General features: G+C 42.2%; 1 protein-coding gene across 1 annotated transcript in view; it reads left to right on the forward strand.

Moving 5' to 3' along the window:
- SLC2A9 (solute carrier family 2 member 9) overlaps nt 1–22,324 on the forward strand; it is a 199,614-nt gene that overhangs the window by 3,234 nt on the left and 174,056 nt on the right. The window contains exons 3-6 of the mRNA XM_018554251.1: nt 1,916–1,981; nt 4,362–4,460; nt 13,280–13,440; nt 19,797–19,921. Coding sequence (XP_018409753.1) covers nt 1,916–1,981; nt 4,362–4,460; nt 13,280–13,440; nt 19,797–19,921 — 451 coding nt within the window. The remainder of the gene's footprint in view (nt 1–1,915; nt 1,982–4,361; nt 4,461–13,279; nt 13,441–19,796; nt 19,922–22,324) is intronic.

The following is a 22,324-nucleotide window of genomic DNA, read 5'->3' on the forward strand; positions in this document are numbered from 1 at the left end:
TAGTAATTAAAGTCAAAGACCTGTGTTACCAACAACAGAGATACGTCAGCTCTCCTGCTGTGCCAGACATGGTTGTGCTGTGCGTCAGAGGTGTGTAAACCTGGACTTCAGCTTTAAGCAAAGTGACATTGAACATTTCTAAAATGAATATATTGAGGTTTTGATGAATATATTGAGGTTTTGATGAATATATTGAGGTTTTGTACAGATTTGCTTTGTTATGGTCAGGACTAAAAATACATTTAGTTTTATAGTCAGGTAAATATAAGATATATTGCATATAATTATTATGTAGTCTTGTATCCAGCCAAATAGTTGGTATGATTACTTTTGAGCTGTGCTGAAAAATCCCTTGTAGTGAACACAGTGAGTCCATTGGAGCAATGACAGCTAAAGCTCAGTACACATGGTCATATTTTTTCTTTGTTTAGGTTTACAGGCTGAAAGAAAAACAATATGATATATTCATCAATTCATGCTAACAGCATGGATGGATGAATGAATCTCCCACTGTGTACTGTATTATTCTGGCTCCTGATTGGCTGCAAGCACTGTATGGCAGATGATTTTGCAGGATGTCCCTTTGTCAAAAATTGATCTAATGATTGTCTTCTGTTGAGGGGATAGGGCCACCAACAGATCGAATTTCATCCGATTCCAACTGGATCGGCTGAGATTTGCTTCGTGTGTACCCAGCTTTAGTGTGAGATTTCTATTAGACAAAAGGAGCTGCAGAGCAAGCTCATCTGCTCTATCTCTGTAGATAACCACTACTGTTCCAAGAATACATTGTAATATATATAATGTTTATTTGTAAAACAAGGATACTGAAAAAATATAAAACAGTTAAAGATGTATAAAGTTTGTAAAATGCAACTAGATTAAAATTGACACCGCCTTTAAAGTGAAATTTCTAAGTTTGTAGCTTCAATTGTTGAGATGTTGTCATGTGAATGTTAAGTTGGCCATACTCCTATAGATTGCTGGCTGTCAAAATACCGGAATCTGATTGGATTTGGGCATTTTCAGGTGTTTTGAGAGCCAGTGGAGCCGACTAGCAAGATACTGAAGCTTGGCCCAGCGGGAGATTCCTCCATCCATACAGTTTAGTGCAAATGGAGGAATCTGTTGCACTTTTTCCATCTGACCATAGAAAATCTGCAGATAATTTATAGGGGGAATGGCCAGCTTTAGGATCCTCAAATTATTACATTCTACACAGTGTGTACAGGAAGTGAGGACACTAAGGGACATACCATCGCTGCAGTGGATGAGGAGACAGGCTGGGGGGAGCAGTGTCACAGCTGGCCGGATCTGAGGTTTGTGCGAGTAAGTACAAATGAGCACTTAACCCTTGCAGTGCAAAGTTAGCCCCACTGCAAGGGTTATGATTTTATTTGCCCAGAGTTCTTCTTTAAAAAGATGTATTCCACCTTTCACAATGGCCATTAGTCAATGACACACTTTATGTGGTGCACTCCCTTTAGTCCACAGAAAACTGTCCTTACACCTATGAAAAGCTAATTTGGTTGTGTTTGCCTTTCGAGGCCAAAAGTTCCCAGTCCTCAGCTTTCCTTTTTCCTTTCCCCATTACACTCATGTTCTTTCCCGTACATATCTCTGCCATTGGCCAGCTAACAGTATACAATATTCCTGGGGGTTAATTACTCATTCTGTCATATAAATGTCATATTACTCAGTTGCCTTCTCTGAATTACAAAAGTAAAACAAGGAAGTCTGTTGTGACTAGCAGCATTTCAGATAAAGTTACAAAAACAGGGACAGGATTCTTGGTGAGTTCATTTTTCCAATGTCACAACACTGAGAAACTGCACAATATAAACAAATCATTTTAACAGAAGGAATGTGAGCACATATAAAATCCCTAATAGCCTCTTGGTGTTTGTTTAAACAGGACACTTGTGCACCAGGACATCCTGAAACCATGGCTAACAACGAGAAGGAAGGGAAACACAAGAAGGTAAGGGACCATCAAACCGCGAACCTTACATTTTATTAAGAAAATTCTACCTGGCGCTGGAAATACATGTGTATTTTATACTGTATGCACATACAACTCTATTTCCGTCCATGTGACTGAGCCGTTGAGCAGGGATAAGCCCTGAGCCCTCCAGCTGTTGTGAACTACAAGTCCCATGGAGCATTGCAAGACTGACAGTTAGGGCTAGTTCACACCAGCCCCCGTGTGTTCCGGCCCGATTGGTGGCAGAACACACTGGATGGCATTCCGGCCGGCTCACTTTGTTTTGGGGCGGGAGGGGGATGGTGGTGCTTTGAAGTCCAGCCGCAGTGCAATCGCCCGCATTGGAACGCGTAGAACATCAGTGCCTGCTCTATGGTCCGTGCGGTCAGAAAAAATGCTGCATGCACTATTTTCTTTCTGATCGCACTGGACTGGAACACAGGCATTGATGTGCCGCACGTTCCGGTGCGGATGATCGCACTACGGCCGGAGGGCATGGCTGTGGGGCATATTCTGTCTATACAATCCTATTGACACAAAAACACAGCAATTGTGGCTTTTGGGCATATTTTACACTGTATGCCCATACACCTCTATTTGCATCTGAGTGATTGAGCCCATATACCAGGAATATGTGCCAGAAAACAAAGAGCTGTGAACGTGGAAGACACGTACTATCAAATAAACCTCCTGTGTTTCCTTTGAGTGGGTCACCAGCTCAAACAACATGCTATTTTGGATGCCAGTAGGGCACTAGAGTCTTCGCTATTACAGGCACCACAAAGGTGTTGCATTTATATGGAGGGAAAAGGGACTGGAAGTTACTCGCTTGTTAGGGCAGATACATTATTTTGCCAAACCTTTGTAGACACCTGACCATTACACATGTATAAGCTTGTTGGACATTCCATTCCAAAACTATGGCATTAATATGGGGTTGGTGCCCATTTTGCAGCTATAACAGCTTTCACTCTCCTTGGATAGCTTTCTGAAGGATTTTGGAATGTGTTTATGGGAATTTGTTCCCATTCAGCCAAATCATGTGAAAGGTTAGGTACTGATATTGGACAAGAAGGTCTGGCATGCAGTCTGCATTCCAGTTCATCCAAACAAATTGCAGTAGTGTTAAGGTCAGACCTCTGTGCAAGACACTTGAGTTATTTCACATAAAACTGGTCAAACTTTATGGACCTGGCTTTTTTGCACCGGGGCACTATCATTCTGGGGCAGAAAAGGGCCTTCTCTAAACTGTTGACACAAGGGTGAAAGTGCACAATCGTCCAAAATCACTTTGTATCCTTTAGTATTAACAGTACTTTTCATTGAAAACACCTGGCCATGTAGTGTAAAGTTGCCCATACACCTTACGATTATCGGCCGAAGCTTTTCGTCCGATGATCGAATAGTCGTACGATCTTCGTACGGCAGCCCCATCCTGCCCCGATGATCGCAAGATTAATTTAGCCGTAATTAACGAAAAGAACCTGGACGAAATGCGGTAATTGATTTGCCGTATTTTCGTTAGCGCAAGCGCAGTGTAGGTCGTACGACTTTTGACGGACGGAAATGCCAGCAACCTTACGACAATCGTACGATCGAGCAAAGTTTTCAAACATGCTTGACCGTCAAAAGTCGTACGATTGTACAGTACTGTCGGTTGGACACTGCAATGCACACATACGATTGTCGAACGAAAAGTCGATCGCATACGAAAATCGTACGATAATCGTAAGGTGTATGAGCACCTTAAAGGGGATGGTCAGGTGTACACAAACTTTTGGCTATCTAGTGTAGGTTGCTGTAACCTATCCAGGTGAACAGATAGAGTACATTGAACCCATTACCTGTTCATCATGATGCGTGTACAAAAATAGACGTGCAGGCACTGGTTTAAGGGAGGGAGTGTCCTTTTACATTACATCTATTTTTACATTTCTTTAACCTCCCTGGCGGTAATCCCGAGTCTGGCTCGAGTTGAATTTTTAATGCTAGGAGCGGTAACCCCGAGCCAGACTCGGGGCTGCAGAGAAAAGTGACACTTACCTTGTCCCTGCGATCCCGCGGCGTCCTCTGCTGTACGCGGCCCGAAAATGAAACTAAAAGCCGGCATCTGACTTTTAGTTTCGTTTTCGAGTGTCACAGCCGGCGGGAAATTCAAAAGTGAAAATTTGTAATGTACATAGAATACACACAATACAATCTGCTATGATTACACTTATGTACACTTATGTATCAAACTATTTCACTTCAATTTTGTCCCTAGAGCTTTGTCCACTGAGTTCAATAAAATGTGAAGTGCCAGAAGAAATGACGCATACCCAGCACTGATGAATCATGTAGCTTATGTGGTATTGTAATATTTTTTTTTTTACTCTAGGACTTTACATGGCAGCTTATAATGGCTTCTCTTGTTGGTGCTCTGGGGTCATCCTTCTTATACGGTTATAATTTATCTGTTGTGAATGCCCCTGCATTGGTAAGTCTCTAGAATTTATGATGAGTTTATTGTTAAGGAAATAATTAGTTAGATAACTAGCAGAAAACAGGATGGTTACACTTAAAAGCTAATTTACTGCTTGTTAACATTATGGAAATACATGAATGGCCATACCCTGGTCACAGATTCACTTTAAATGTCAGACACTGCAGCCTATTCATGTGAAAATAATGAGTTCTTAGTATTCTAGATACTCGCCAGTTAGAAATGGAATGGCGGGGGGTGTTAGGTAAGAGTCTTGCAAGATCTATGGAGTGCACCTATTCTGACACTGCAGCAGTAAATACTAGAACAAATGTATATTTTTCCCTTGTCGCCCTGAACCTGTTACAATATAATAATATATTATTGCCTGCGGAGATGATAATGGGAAGTGCTGTGATTTATAGGTGTATTAAGTTGTGTAAACAGTATTACAGTGATCTCTAATCAGTAAGAGTCACATTTCTAGCAATAATGTTACCCTTTATCAGTGTACAGCAAGTGTATTTGTCTGCTATACACATCTGCTTAAAAGTGTAAATCTACCTTGGTTGCCTTGGAATGCATCTGTATCTGGGCACCAGATGTCCTACATGTACTGAAGGCTTCATTTGTGCATTTCTAGATCTTCTTCCAGCATAATATGTATCGTTTACATATAGACTTTTTTTTAACAAACTGGATTTAAATCTCTTTTGAGTCACAGGAGTATATTTACCAATGTCTTCCTATGCCCCAAAGTCAGCATATAGAGGGCTGAGGCAGTGCAGAGCCAGACTGCAGCCAGGAAGATGCCGACAATATTGTCCAGATCCACCCCTCTGCCTGATTGACAGCTGTCTCTGCCTCTCTAAATCCAGAGCTAGCTGTGCCCGCCCCCTCCCCTGTCTGTCCCTCCAAAGAGCCCTTGATTGAATCCCTGCGGGGTGGAGTGACTGACAGTGACCGCTCTCTGCAGGGAGGAGACCATATGCTGAGAGATCAGAGCTCACATGAATGTTCAGCTCCCGGTATATAAAGACGGCATAAGACAGCTGCAGTGTCTCACGCCAGCTCTAAGTATTAGGAAGAGTATGTTTTACTCCCCCAATACTTCACCTTTAAGCGTAGATGTTATATCAGTTGAAGCTAAAGTTCACTTTTAAAAAGAAATAATAAACAGCACATGTTTATGAAAGAAAAAATGTGCATGAGGTGACCATGTTTCATGTTGCTCCCTGAATATCGATGTAACATAAAACATGGTCTAAAAGGTTAACTTTACCTTTCAATACATTCCAGGAGCATCAAAACTGAAGATGTGCACAGTTTATTCTCTGTGTGGAAGCAGTGGTCTCTTTGCAGAGGTTGAACACATACTCCTGTTATGTCCTTTAGGTCTGCAATCAGAAAAGCTCATGTTCCCTGCTCATTGGTGATCTCTAGCACTGACTTAGCAGGGGGTGTGCTGGACCTCTGCAGAGTGACCACTGCTTTTACACTAAGAGCAAGGGTCCTTCTCTGCAGCATGCTGGCGGGGGATAGGCTTTTTTACACAGTCTGTGGCTCCAATCTGCACACAATTTTACTGCACACCTTTTTATGCACCTGGAATGTATTTAGCTGATCTAAACTGGAAGTTTAGTTGGATTTAAGTTAGTGACATGTGGACAGGTTTAGGATGTTGTCACTGTCAAAACATTTGCATTAGTGCTAGATACAAAGTCATAAGTGAAAACTACAATACCCATAACAACCCCTTAGAATTTTTCTTACTTCTGATTGTAATGGCTCGCCACATGCGTTTTGCTCTTTGTACTGCTTATTAAAAAAGACTGTTTGTTATTATGGATCTTTATCAGTTTACGAAGCCTGTAAAATACAGTAGTTCACTGCATTATACCATTATTATAATGGCTTACTGATGATTCACTGCACAAATGGGCAATTTCATCGAAAAGACAGTGAACTAGTGTGTTAAGACTCTATTAATAGATCTTTTTAACAAATCCTGTGTAGATGATTTTAGAATCCCAAAATCATTCCATTCTCATAATCCTTTTACTTTTAGAGGAAGCTAATGCGTTCTAACCTTAGAACGTCGTCTCCCCCCAGGCTGGCGTCTAGTTTCCATTTGATAACCCTTTCAATACGGGAAAGTGCCTAAGCACAATTCCAAAACTGAAACACTGCTGCTAGTGCTGTGTAGCGCTATTGCCACTGACAAAGGAGACAAGTGTGCATGTTTTTAACAATAAAAACTTAGGAATATGTCCTACACAGGGGCATAACTAGAAATCACAGGGCCCCATAGCAAAATTGTGGATGCCCCCCCCCCCCTTCTGCAAACCAGAAGGGGGGGGGGCGCTGGAGCTAAGCCCTGCAGTTCCTGTGCTCACCTGCAGGTGTCTCTAGGAAGCCAGGAGCTGTTAGGCACCAGACCACCACTGGGTGGTGCTGGAACCTGCAGCTCCAGTGCTCACCTGTGGGTGTCTCCCAGCTGCCAGTACTTAGCCATCACCTGGTGCTTCCTGGGAGGATATTTAAACCCTCCCTGCAGTCAGGATGATGGCTCAGTGGCCTGCTATCATTTCCTGTGTGTCCCGAACCTTGTTACCAGTTTGCAGTCCTGAACCCTGGTTACCTGTTTTGCAGTCCTGAACCCTTTTCCCTGTTTGCAGTCTTGTTACCTGTTTTGCAGTCCTGTTACCTGTTTGTAGGCCTGATTCCGGCTTGTTGCAGTCCTGTTGGTACTACAAATAAATATAAACACATACTGCCTTGTCCGGTGTGGTCATACGTGTTTGGTCAACCTGTGTGGGTACCTGTATACGGTGTGGCGACACCTGTGCCGGTACCCCTGACAACTTGCTTAGAAGAACGTTACATGTATGTAACTGTCCACCATATATGTCCTCCTGTGGGTACCGATACATTATTAATATTTGGATACCCCAGTACCCTTAAAATCCCCCAGTACCCCCTGTGTCCCCCATACAGGTCCTAGTCCCATCCCATTATGAGGGTACCTGCTGCAGTGCAGAACTCATACTGCCACCGCTGTTCCTGTGTGGAGTCCGGGTCGATCACTCCGCCTTCTACCCTACCCTACACTACACTACGGCAGGGGAGAAGTTTGCAGGTGTCGTTATTTCCATGTTGCCTCGCTTAGTTTTTGACTTCTGACCACACAGAACTTAAGGGCACCTGCACCTCAGCCTCCCTCCTGCTCTCGACCGGGCCCCCTCTGCCCTGGACCCCATAGCGACCACATGGGCCGCTGTGCAAGTAGTTCCACCACTAGTCCTACAAAATTCCTTTGCTTCCCTGAGTCTGTGTTCCTAGACTGGTGTGTTCTCTCAGGCACCAAATTGGTGCCAGACTGGTCTGTGGACTGCCCCCTTGTATAGAAAGAATACAAAGGAGCACACTATACTGTATACTGAAGCACCACCCACTTCTTCCTTCCCTCCAGATTAGAATTACATTGACTAAAAAGATGCCAGGAAATGTAGTGTTTACAATACTGGGCCAGTGACATACAAATGCACATGCAGCTGCTAGGCATCATGGGAAGGAATCTTCAGGCCTAAAATTAAAATGTATTTAAAGTCAAAGCATTTTGTTTGGGAGAGTAGGGAAGAGTTAGAGCCACTGTCAGGTTTTTTTTTTTTCACAAGTAAATTTATTTTATTGGTTTTCAAAATATAAGACTTACAAGCATTAACCATGCAGAAAAAAATAAAACAATGAAACAGTGAAATGGTCATAGCATAGAGTTAATACTGAAGGTCAGCACCGAGAGGGGATTGGGTAAGTAAGGGTTCCAGGGAGCAAATCAAGCATAACAAGATAAAAGACAGTTATGAGCTCATCCAACCAATCCAGTAGGATTGGTCATGCGATTTTGTGTGAGAAGTATGGTACATGCATAGTGGATGAGACTAGGTGTTGCTATAAAGTTGCATTAACGTATTTGATATTCAGGGAAATTAGGGGTAGGGAGGGGTTCAGCTGATGATCGTGTCAGTTGAATAACAGGATGCTTAATATTTCGTAAGGGTAACAAGGCTCCATTCAAGGATACAACGTAGGCTAGAATAGGAAAAAGAGAGGGAATGTGGTCGTAGCACTGTCAGGTTTTTATTGCTTTTACTGGCTGTCATCGTCACCCGCAAATATGCACATTACCCACTATTGAGACACAGTGTTGAATTTGTTTGTTGACTGGTAGATAAGTGTGTTGCAAACGTACTCCTTGTTCTAAAAAGCCAGTTTATTTATATAGCACTGACAATTTACATACTGCACATTACACCCTATGCTCAAGGTCTAAGGTCCCTGTTGCACACATATACAGGACCAATTTTAGATAGGAGCCAATTAACCTTCCAGTATTGGAGTGTGGGAGGAAACCCACAAAAGCACAGGGAGAATGTGCAAACTCCTTACAGAGACTGTCCTGACCAGGATTTGAACTGGGGACCTCCAGTGCTGTAAGGCAGAAGTTCTAACCATTGTGCTGTCCAGTTATAGAATGATGATATATACTGGAGGTTTTCAACTGTCTTTAGGCTGTGCTGGGCTTCTGATCTGTCTCTGGACCTTTAAGGAGGAATTGGTTACCTCCATTTGATCTCTATTGTCTCAGGATGGAAGCTTTGCTAGATTAGAGTTAGGGACCACACTATACAGAGGAGCATTGAGGAGCTAGTGTGGCTTCCATGTAGATTTGCAACCAACACATCTGTTTTTAATGCAAAAGGAGTGCGTGTTATTTCTTTGATTTTAGGTTTTTATTCACCCATGTTTATATCCTGATGACTACTGTCACTAAGACAGAAAGTGATGGGGAATCCAAACAAGAAGAAAGCTACCAATGGGGACACCTTGACAAGGGTAATGTCTACCTTTTTTTCAAGGGTCAATTAACAAACAGCATAAGACTTCTATATCAATCCCCCTTCTAATTAATTGATACGACACTGGTATTGGATTTTAGTGGCCACAGCAGCCAATTTATTAAGTATAAAGACATATAACAAATCTTTACAAAAGCAACTGACAACGAGAACTGAGGTCCTTGAAGGCCATCCCACAACAAACCAACCAGTGTCTGCCTACATGGTCCCCAGCCGGTACACATCCTCCTCGGGGAGCAATATAACGGCAGACACTAGATGACCAACGATCTGACCTGTTAACAAAGGGATGCCATACCTGAGACAGCTTCCCGCTCTTAATTAAACATCAACTGCATAGATTGCTCCTTAAGGACCCCAATACCCTGCCAGGCTGCAGCGACATTAACCATAGATCAAAACAAAATTCAGTCAGACAATGCAAATATAGAACAAAAGCATATACCACAAAACAAATAGGGCGGGAGGGTGGGACGCTGCTGACTCCATCTGGATCTGGAACCTTCTTTCCTCAGGCATCCACCCCTCTGACCAATCAGGTAAATGTCCCATTGTAACCTAGGGACAAATTAACCCTCAAAGGACCCCTTTTTGCCTTCCCAAACCCCTGTCATGTAGGCCTTACACAGACGCCTCCGTCTGCTGTTCTAGGCCTGCCTGTTCTGGTGGCAACTGTCCAAGAGTGGATATCCCCTTACACTTGAAAGATAGCTTACTTCCTAATGTGCTGTTGGGATAAGAAGTAGAGGGAACTCTCTCCACCTCCAAAAAAAAAAGAACTGACAGAGGTTTAAATGCATTTCTAATCTATCCAAGTTAAAGATTCATTATATAAGTCACACAGCCAATGTTTTGGGGCCATGCAGGGTCCCTTCCTCATTGTGTCTCCTTGAAGAAGGAACCCTGCATGGCCCCGAAAAGTTAGCCATATGACCTATCTACAATAAACAGGATTAAGTTTGAATCTTGAACTTGTGTGTGCAGGTGACTCACCTTACAACACTTTGAGGATTTGTCATTGTCACTACGAGCACCACCTCATTTGAACTGGCCATAGCGCTGTATGGAATGCAGGTGGCCCCTTCATCATTTCTACTCTATCCAAAACAAAAAAGAAAGTTTTGGCTTTAGTAATCTTTAAGATAACTGCATTTTTCTAGATTAGTTTTTTTTCTAGATTAGTAGTTCCAATGTTAACTTTCATTGGGGCTATTTTTTTATTATGCCCCAAATCCAGCTTTAAAAATAAGTATGTTAGTTAACAAGGATACAAAAAATTTAAGACATGATATAAAAACAATCCATTTCTACTTCAAATTGCATCCTAGAGTAAAAAAACACATGTCCTACTACTCAACAGTCAATATGCTCAATATGGATTGTGTTCATTAGCAGACAAATCATGGGATGTAATCCTGCATGGAAGTATATATGGTCCCCTGTGTGGGTTTAGTTTACAGTTCTATGGATTTCTGCAGCCACAATTACATTTTTCTCAACATACGACAAAATGTTTGCGAGTAATTTCTCTCTGGGCTTACCAGTCGATAGATGCATTCCAGACTGCTACATTAAAGGGTATGTACAGTATATCCTAGCAATAGACGTCTCATTTGGTCCCTTTTCATCTGTTATAACAAAACACTGTCAATTTTATTTGATCTGTTTAATAAGTATGAAAGTAAAGGGGGAAAAAAATCCTTAAAAGAGAACTATAGCAAAAACTTTTTTTCTATAGTTCTATTTTGGGTCACAGGAGTACATTTACTAATATCCTCCTATGACCCAAAACCAGCATATAGCAGGCCGCTAGATGCTGACAGTGCAGAGCCGCTCTGCAGCTATAAAAGATGCCAACAATAGTGTCGGGATCCACTCCACTGCCTGATTGACAGCTGGCTTTGCCTCTTTAGAGCCAGGGTCAGCTGTGCCCGCCCCTGTCTGACCCTCCAAAAGGTACTTGAGGAACAGAGGGAGCAGATGGGGGAATACCTGCAGGGAATGGTGACCGACAGGCATTGCTCTCTGCAGGAAGAAGCATTAAGCTGAGCGATCAGCGGTTTGTGATTGCTCACTTCTCTAGCTGCAGTGTCACACGCCGGTTTAAACTATTGGGAAGAGTAAATTTTACTCTCCTAACAGTTCTCCTTTAACAAAGAAAACTAATACATCTACAATATCTAAGGGCTTGTAAAATGCAACATATTATATTTTTGTTCTTGAGTTTAGATATACTTTCACTGATCTTCCACTATGACCTGGTTATATTTAATCATTCAAGCAACTCCTTGTCTCAGATAGTTGATGACATTTTAAAAAAGTAATTATGTGTTTGAGATAAATGTTTGTCATGTCATTTTCACTAACATTTGAAGGACACCAAAATATCGGTCTTGGTTGTTGTAACGAAATACAATTTCAGCTTGCTCCAAAGTGCATCACCTGCAACCTGAACTTTGGAGAAATATCTGAGGTTGGCTGCACCCTTAAGTTGTAAGGACAAATAATTTGTCAGTGTCTCTACATGAGTGATGATTAGTAGTAGGGGAACCCTGGAATGGTAAAATAAATATTGTGTACACACTGTATTCTTTGCTACTGGTAAGAATGTAAGCTGTAATGAACTGGATCTTCATGGCTCCTGTTTCCTGTTATGTTCCCATTATGTATTAAAGCAGAACTAAAGTGAAACATCTAATACAAAGCAGACATTTTTGGCTGAAGGGACTTTACATTTTCCATATGCTTTCCTTCACTATTTCAAAAATCCTTTTTTCTACCAAAAAGTTGTTTCGTCCTTCTAGCAGTTCTTTATTTAGTGTACACTGCCTGTGGTGCATGCACAGGGCAGTGTACATTCCAGTTCTTTTCAGTGCTGCTGGGTGCAGGGGAAGCTGTAACTCCCGAATGCATTCACAAGAGTTACATCATCAGTGGCTGCCCACAGGGAGACACAGAAGATGCTGGACCCAGAAGAACACTGGAAGAAGATGGCAGTGATTAAATTACAAGGAGGGTTGCGGACATCACAATACTGGAGGAGAGCATTCTAGAAAGAAAGTGTGACAAAATGTACAAGAATGCTCTGTATACATGCACATTATGGCAATAGCCCACCCACTAATATGGAGTAAAGATCTGCCTTAAATGAGAACTATGGGGTCAGGGCTTTTCCCCATAGTTCTCCTTAGGGTAACGGGAGGACACAAACTAGCGTCCTCCCGTTACCCTAAGCTCAGTATACCGCGAGCTACAGCACGCGGTATACTGAGACGCCGGAGCGGATCCTGACATCGATGTCGAGATCCGCCCAGCTGCGTGAGTGACAGCTGGCTCTGCCTATCTAGAGGCAGAGCCAGCTGTACCCCCCTCCCCCGTACGTTCCGCCAGTCAGCGCTGGCGGATCGGAGCGGGTAGGGGGGAATCCAGCCCCTCCCCTGTCACGGTAGAGTTTCCCTTTTGCTATTACATTTGTAAACGGGTCCAGATAGGGGGATCTGGGTACTTAGGGCTTCCTTGCGGAGACAAGTAAGGAGTCATTAAGTAGTTCAGCCTCTTGACAAACCCACTTCTAAAAAAAAAATGGGTATACGTTATATGTAAACTTGTGATTTCCACAGTTTAAAGCCCCTCAGCAGGGTACTGAGAACTGTATGCACAGAATGCTTAGGTGCCAGGGATAGCATGTTAGGAAAGGTGGCAGGTAGACTTTGAGGTGCCCCACTGATTTGGAAATAGTGAAGGAAAGCATATCGAAAATGATTAAGTAACATTTGTGTTATATGTTTCCATTATCATGGCACTGATATTAGGGTTTTGTTCCTTTGATATTATGCTATAAATTGGTTAGCAAGTCTAATTTTACCTCTTTCATTCAATTTATTATACAATGCTTTATTTTGTTCTTGCATACAGTACATAAGAGAACTGTACAATGAAAGTTGGTCGCGGAGATATGATCAGACCATAAGTAGTAACACTATCTCCATTCTGTGGTCTGTTACTGTATCGATCTTTGCCATTGGAGGTCTTGTTGGGGCACTGCTTGTGACACCAATGGTGAACCAACTGGGCAGGTAAGTGCATGAATGATTATTGTTTTAAAGAGTTAGTGAGACTCGTTTAAGAGTTGTGCAGTGTTTTTGATTAACAGATGTGCCATTGTAGATAAGACATACTGTACCTGTAGCAGCTTTCACTATTGTTTGGTCCATTCAAATACTGGGCTTTTTTATTTGGGCAAAGCCGTGACACTTCTGGGTAGTGCTGTAGGGGAGTGGGCAGGATTGAGGAGGGTAGCCACTATATGGGCCCATAGGTAATAAATAATGACTGTGGGAGTCACTGTGTAAGTTAAGGGTAGCTCTGCCTGAAGGGAGCTCTATGGTACACGGCTGAGTTTTATATATAGCTGTGGGCGGGGGAGCCGCCGAGAGTTCAGCAGGAGATAGATGATTAATTGGAAGTGGAGGGTTAGCCCATGGGTTGGCACAGGATCAAGCCTACCAAAATGTAGTTGCTGTGGATATCTGTCAGCTTCTCCTAGGGGGGAACCAAGGAAGGACAGGAGCAGTACTAATCCTAAAGGGACTACTAGCATGCCTTACGGAAGGATGCAGAACTTTGGGCAATACTTCTCCATTAGCTATGGGCTACACCTCGACTATTCTCTTCTCTGCTGTTGTTTGCAACTGTTCTGTGTGTTTGATAAAGAGGTGTGCTGTCATTAGGAATGGGATGACTGAAACGTGTATTATACTGTATATATGAAGAAGTTTTATAAGTAAAAGTTTGAAAAGGCTCCCTGTGTGTGGACTGATCCTACCCCAACCTCTAGATTGACATTTCTGCTGTAACAAGCTTGAGGTGGGCTAGACTACCTACCACAGTAATAACTAAAGGAGTGTATGTGGGGAGAGGTCATGAGTAATACTGGTCAAGCTAGGTCAGGTTCCTCTCAGATGTGGGCTCTGCCACGAAGGGGCAAGGTGCAGTGATTCCACCTAAGGTCATGAGTACCCAGAGAGCCTTGTGTTCAAGTATACCAGAGGATCTCAGCCATTACAAAGCCAGCCACAAAACAAGAAGTTAATGTAAAATGTGATGGGATGCCTGGCGCCCCACACATGAGGAGCATGCAGACCAGCATGAGCCCACGGTTGATACACTAGTCATGGTGGAATGCGCTGCCTTGACTCCACAATGTCACATCTAAGCCCCTCCCATACACATTTCTATTTTGCCCATCAGTATTATGGGCTGTCTTAATAGCCACTACCAATGTGTGGCAAATGAAAAAGGATAGGCAAGCATCAACACTATTCAAAAGTGCTGCAGTTTTACCCAATCAGAACAGCTTGGCATTCGGGCAAAAAAGAGGGTATTGAAAGCTGCTGCAGGTATATGCAGCACCTCTAGGTTCCTGTAGGTTCCCTCACACAATGTCATAATGAAAGTGTCACCGGTGGAGACCTTATTTGTTAGCATGTTCTGAATTCTAAAAGACCATCAGGGAAGTGTGACACCCTCTTTCGTTTTTGCAATGGCTGCAGCAGTTTTGTGAATTTGAAAAATTCTGGTACCAATGTCCACCTTTGGTTTCCCTTCCCATTTTAAAGAGACAGTCCATCCAATAAGGATATACCAGTGAGCTGATTTACCACCAGTTTATTAAGTATTTTGGGGAACTCTAAACACTTTGACATGGCACACTTTATAAGGGGCCAAAATTGGTTATCTCTGACTTTTAAGTAAAAGCTCCTATAGTCTGGTCTGAACTCAATGGTCTATGACACACTAGTGATCCAGTCACTGGTGGTGAATTGCCAGTGATCATATTGCGATAAAAGCCAAAAAAACTTGACCCCAAGGCATTGCTCTCTTGCTGGCAAAGGCAATTCGGCAGTGTTTCAGCAAGCAGGAGAGTGATTATCTCACTGTTTAGGCCAGTGAGGAAGTATTTTATTCCCTCTGTATAAATACTATCTCTGATAACAACTCCATCTCAAAGAATTTACAGTTCCCCAAAATACATAGGGAATTGAGTGATGCATAGGCCTATAAAATGGTTTTGTTAAATGCCTGGTGTTTTAATTAGGTAAAGAGAAGTTCATGAGTAAAGTGTTTTAACAATGTGATGGGTCATGGAGGTTGTCGAACTTCAGTGAGCAATGAAATCTTACACTAGAAATCCCATCTGCCAAATGGGCATAGCTTAGATGGGGGTCTATCTATGGACTGAATTTTTTATATTACAATTTGGAATTAGTGCGGTATGGGTAAGACTTGTGTTGCAGCAGACGGAGGGAGATTCCATGGTTTTGGGTGCAGAACTGGGAACTACGGCAGGTAGATGTCACCACTGTAATCCCCAAGAGATATACCGGCTATAGTCAGTTTTGGATGTACTGAACCTTTAAATAATTAAATATGAACTGACACAAGTAACATATAAAACCTTTCTAAGAAATAAAACTGAACAAATACATGTTGGGGCCATATTTGTAGTGCACTTTTCTTTTCGTTTTTAGTCATACTTAAAGCAGATCGTGCAAACTTGAAAAACTGCACAGTACATACACTTCATGAGAAATATCTCATCCTCCTCCCTGCTTATGAAATTCTTTGCCAAATTGCCATTTTACTAGATTGCACATGTACATTAAGAGACAATCAAGAGTCTGTGGAACAAGCTGGCAGTCTCAAGCAATGCAGTTATCTTTAGGGTTGTACTTGCATTATTCACAGCCCTTTAAAGAAAACCTGTCAGCCATTTTAAACTTCTAAACGTAAATGCCATGCCTTGGAGCAGGCACTGAGAGATGTTGGCCACCACCTTTTTAGCCACAAACTCTGTTATGTACTCTGTTTTTTTTTCTTTATAAAGGGATCAATTCCTTGATTGTTGGGCTAAGCAGCAGTCCCTGAAGAAAATCCTCACCTATCCAACGTCCCTCTCCTTAGGAGTAGCTGATAAAGGCTAAGTGAAACCAGGATCAGGGGGTCACAAACAAGTAAACAAGTGGGTTGCCCAGCTAATAAAGATAATATTGGGTACCTTGTGTTGCCTATTCCGAGTGACAGGAAGCATACTGTGAGTCCTGGCGATAAGGTTGTGCTAGGCTTATGTAGCCAATTTAAAGGGCTAAACTAACACCATACTAGAGCAGCTGCCTTGTCGATGGAGAGGTATCCAAAAATACAGAAAAAGTAGATACATACACGAACAGAAGAAATGGGAGTGAACACTGACACCTGCCACTAGCTAAATAAATGTAATGAACGTCTGGAGATCCATGAATAGAACAACCAAAGGAAAGAAAGAAACTTTATGACATGGTGAAATCCAAAGATCAGTTGCCTTTATTCCAAGTTTCATTACTGAACAATTAGATTAGCACTAAGCTTGAAAGAAAGACAACTAGTAGTAGAAGCAACAAAATTGATGACAAAAAGTCTCAGGAGAGATCTGACTAAGTCTAGTATTTATACAACAAAGCAATGGATAGATATTGTTTAGGTGGATGAAGAAGAAAGAGTTTGATGTTCACATAGGTACATTTGTGAGAAATCCCCTTGGGGATATCAGGCAACCTAAGGTGCAAAACAGTTGTGCTGGGAATATTTCTGCCCCTGTGAAGGATGGTCGCTCTTGATGCTTGTCAGGGTGGAGTTCAGATGATCCAGAGCTTGTCAGCTAGAGGGGCCCAATGTCTACTGGAGAGACGAGACAAGAATGCCCCAAAAAACGTTGGTTAGAGACAGCAGAAGAGCCAGGATGTAGCACATTCCAGGATGTAGCACATTCCAGGATGTAACACATGCTAGGAGATGCTACCACTCATCTTAAAGTGTCTCATCACACGCTCCTGATGAAGTGGTCAGCCTAGAGCCAAAAAAGGTGTTGAGACTGTATTAGTTGTGTATAGGTTTCATGGAACAAAAGTCTAAATTGAAGAAACACGGTTACTTCATTTCTTCCATCTGGGTGCCTCTGCTGTTTCACAACTACATTTTTTGCGGCATTATTGTCTCGTCTCTCCAGATAAGTAATACGTTGCTATATAAAACTCTAGCTCATATGTATCTTCCTTGCGGGTAAAGAAACGGAGGATTTGAATGCTTCCAAGCATATGAATGAACTTCCTCAACATGATGTTTACTAACTGTATCTTATCTTGAAAGCCAGCTTAATACGAGAGCTCAATTTATTTGCAACTTTGGGTCTATTTGGCAAATGCACTGCTTTCTTTGCCTGACTGATCACTGACTGACATGGCTAAGATGGATGATCGATTTAAAGCTCCTTTACTGGCATTCTGTTAACATTGAAGCAGAGACTACATTTTTCGGCATATCCTCATAGACTGATATAAGGGTTAAAGTTGATCCAGCCTCGGGACTATGCACATTTGGCAAATGAGCATTGCAATCAGACTTGTGTGTGAAAATGTGTTGTGTGGGGTAAGGTTGTTCAGAAACCTTTTATCAGTGACGGTTGTGTTGTTTTATAATTTTTTGTCAATTTAATTTTTGATGTTGGCAATATTATATTATAAATTTTCTACTCTGTTTTAGACTTCTTTGGGTTTTCTTATAATCGGTTTCTTGTTATTCTGAGCCAATATTAGGTCAGAGTTGCTTGAATTAGAAGCATTATTACATGCGTTTTGCTGCTTAGTATGGATGTTATACAAAAATAACCTTATAAAAAAACTCATTATCACGTGTGCAACATATATTCATTTATGTGAATACAGCATACTCAAAGTCCAAACCAAACAAAACGTTATCACAAAAAAAGTATAAGGACAAAATTTTCTGTGTTTAATATCGCAAATACACTGTGAACTCCTATAACAAAAATATTTAGTATGGATGTTGTCTCTGAATTCCTAAACATGAGGGAGACCTTGAATACTCCACTATCATCTGATGAGGTGCCATCCAGGCTGGAAAAAGGCTTGATCTCTAGAACAGTTGTACATTCCTTTATTACATGACTGATACTATTATCACTATACAGTATGAGAAGATCAGGCTGTCAACTTATTTAGGATCTATTAGATGGAATAATAATCCTACACTAATTAACTGTGGCCAGTTATGGAAAAGAGCTTAGTATAATAACACATTAACTTGTTCCTATGCAGCATCACGTCCTTGTCTCTAACTTATTTTAAAATAAAATAAACCACTTTATTTATGTATTTTACCATAATGACTGTAAGATGGATAATATGGGAAGGAATTTGGTATTGCTGAGAGCGATTTTTTGCGATAATAAAGTGTATATAGTGCCTAAACTGTTCTCTATGGGGTCTATTCACAAAGCTACCGAAGGATCTAGCCGTAGCTTCGGCTGCTCTTTTCAGCTAGCTTCGACCCCAGGACCCCTTGGGTTCAGGGCTGCTGTACGGGCTATTCACTATAGCCCGTACAGCCCCCGAAGTTGGCCGAGGGGCTCAGTCGAGCCGAAGGCATATGCTTCAGCTCGACTGAGCCCAGGGGAAATTTGAAGCTGGCCATTGGCCGGCCGATAGCCTGCTTCTTACAGCTATCGGCCGGCCACTTGCAGAGAGATCAGCATCCCTGGTTACCAGATATCATTAAACTGAGAACCTGTCGGGTTCTGTGTGTAATGACAGAAGGCGTCCCTGGTTACCTGGTAACAGCTTTTCTATTCTGCTGAGCATGTTTGGCCGACCCGAAGCCACCCGATGTACGGCTGATTACAGCCGATATACGGCTGAAATCAGCCGTACAAGCCTGAAGTGAATAGCCGAACAGTGTTCGGCTCACTTCACTTCGGGTCGGTTGTTCACTCGGCTGCCTATGGCAGCTTTGCGAATAGACCCCTTAGTTTTGGATAGAATATAGAAGGGTTAGGACGGCTTTCACATTTTTATTGATGATTGTGTCCCACTGGGGATATTCATCCTCACTCTTTGTGAGGTCTCCGGTACAGAAACTAATGGTAAATCTAAAATTTGTTGTCATCAGAAAAGGTGATGAGAGATGTTCTGGTGATAAGTGTCTAAGAGGGGATATCCCCTTACTTTGGAGAAACTTCCTCTTACGCCCTGCAACAGGAAATTAGGGTTTTTCTCCAAGTCCATGCAGACTGAAAAAAAATAACAAAACAAAAACTTGGCAGGGGTCTTAACTATTCCATACTCCCTCCAAATACAAAACACACACTTTGCTCATTACTCTGGCTATCCTAGACAGTTAGGTCCTGTAAAGCCTAACAGCATGGAATTGCAAAAGTAACTTCAGATCTGCTCATGTTTTAACACAACCACAGCATACTTCTTCTTTAGTGGGTAGAAGTCCAGACTGAACAGGAATATGGACTATTGTACAATATGCTGTAAACAAAAAAGACAAATGTAAATGTCTAATGCTTCTGTTCTCTTTGTATGTATTTCAGAAAAAGAACACTGCTCCTCAACAATTTGTTTGCAATATTAGCAGCATTATTGATGTCCTTAGCGAATCTAGCAGACATTCCTGAAATGGTCATCATCGGTCGCTTTATTATGGGAGTGGATGGAGGTAGTTCCATTCCATTTATTCTAGATTTCATGTGTTAATATGGCTAGCTGTGAGTTCATGTGGAGCCAGAGGAGATCTTGACTTCTCAACACCAGGTTTGAAAATTCTTTAGGCTATATTTATAAAAAGGTTAATGTGGCATAATGTGACAGTAATGCTGCTTTTTTGGGGGGGGCCCTCCTAGTTTTTCTAATGGTGATTTGCCCTGTAGTTGGGCCCAGGCACTCGCCAACCCACCAATGATGACAGACAGACTTGCACTACCTCAATCTTCTTTTTACCTTTTTTTATTGGCTCAGTTGTTCACAGGAGAGATGGCTGGGGTACAGGATGGCCAAACAAAGCAACAAAAATTACCCCTGCTCAGCAGTACCTTATATTATCTGTAACCTCTGCCACAGACTAATGCAGACTTGGTAGGCCAGATAGACAGCTACCTTTTAAATATCTTTGGTCCCTCTCACAGACCAGTTGTGTACCTTTAAGCCCAGACAGGTAATTTGTCCTTGGGGATCTGTCAGCCCAGATGAACAATTGACTTTTCTTCTGCTTCAGCTTCCTTCCACAGGCAAGGGGACTGGAAGGCATGAACTGGACTTTCCAGTGGCTATAACCCCCACAAACTGCAGGTCTCGGAAGCAGGGACCTCAGAACTTGCACCTTACCCAGGCAACATGCCTGAGAAATGCTTCTACAGGGTTTCTCCAAATATTTATAACCATATACATTATGTCCTTTATTATATTCTATTGTATCTTCTATCTTCGCTTTCCTGTAAACCCATGCTAATACTTTCATAACAGTAAGCCTTCAGCTTGCTAGCATGGTCAGGTAGAACCGTGACAGCTCCTGCAGCGGCATCGCATGTGGTGACACAAAGCAGCAGTTTGGATAATCCAGTACTTCCAGGTCAACTAGCCTATGTGTTTCATCCACATGATTGTTAAACTTTACCAGGGCAGAAAGAAGCCTCCATTGCAGGATTTAAATGGCAAGCTCCGTCCATTCAACATTAACCCCCTATGGGCTTCCACCGTTTTGTTTAATGTGGGCAAATTTAGAAATAAGTTATACCTTTTTATAATGCCTCCCTTGTATAACTTCAGCCCAAAATAATAATAGAATTAACACTCAAAATGAGCTTTGCTGAGACAAAGGACTCTCTTTCTTCTCCCTAATTCTTAGGCCCCATGCACACAGCAATTAAAATACAAGCTTCTAGTATGTGCTTGGAGCTCATTTCAAAATCCACCTGGAAACATATAATATTGTGCTATGGCTGACTGCACACAAGGGCTGTAGCTACCATGGGGCGAGTAAGGCACTCGCCTCAGGGGCAGCTGAGAGGGGGCGCAGCCAGACGAGCACAGGGTGCCATTGGTAACAGGGGTGCCAGGCTCGGCAGGGAAAAGAGGAGCGGCACAGGCTCCAGCTTCTCCTCGGATCCCTGCTGCTCTCCCCCACCTGTATGGGTAGAGAACTCTGTGTCCTCAATCTCTTTTTCTATTTCAAAAGGGAAATGTCAGGGGTCTATTTAGACCGCTGATATTTTCCCGAAGCCCCCCAACAGTGAAAAAACACATGCGCTCTGCCATCCTGGAGGTGGGGCGCATGACGTCACATACTGCACCCGATTGTTGGGGGGCACAATTTTCTGTTCTTGCCTCAGGAGTTAGCTACGGCTCTGCTGCACACCTAGACATTCAGCAGCATCTAGGTGCATTCAGTATACCTGAGTTCATACAAAAAGGAATTTTCTACATACTGGGACTGTTTTGCCTGATTTTAAGTGGCTAAACATGCCTACACAAATGTAAATGCAGCTAAACCCAGGAACATCTAAACACAGGAAAAAGTTATCTGGGAATCATAAAAAATTTGCATGGAGCCAGTGCGCATGGGGCCTTATTCTTCTGCACATTCACTAAACATTTGCACAAAAATGCTCCTACTATACATGAAACATTCACCACATATACACCAGCTTGAACTTGTACACAAATATGGTGAATGCTGTCGATAAATGTCATTGAATAATTTAATACGGTGAAAGAGTCTGAAGTTTTATAAATATATTCCCCTAGGACTACACAATTAGTCTAATAGATTACCTCATTGATTCTTAAGCCTGAAGAAAAAGCAGAATTGTTGGTTAAACAAAAGAAAATATTTCTTCAAGACATTAAAAACCAGCTCCAGTTCAGACTATTATTTTCACTTTGGCATGGCAATGTAAAGGATTAGCACCTTTGTTAAGCTTTTATTGCTGTCTTTGTTGGGGAAATTTTTGCTCACTTTCGGGTGTCAGACCAGGTAGTAAGGGTAAATTTAAACTGGGACATAGCAGTAAAATATTTAGGGATGGGTTGAAACTAGGGCCCCATAGCAAAATTCTGCATTATT

Source organism: Nanorana parkeri, unplaced genomic scaffold (genome assembly GCF_000935625.1).
Source record: "Nanorana parkeri isolate BGI_ZX_2015 unplaced genomic scaffold, ASM93562v1 scaffold150, whole genome shotgun sequence".
Taxonomy (NCBI): Eukaryota; Metazoa; Chordata; class Amphibia; order Anura; family Dicroglossidae; genus Nanorana; species Nanorana parkeri.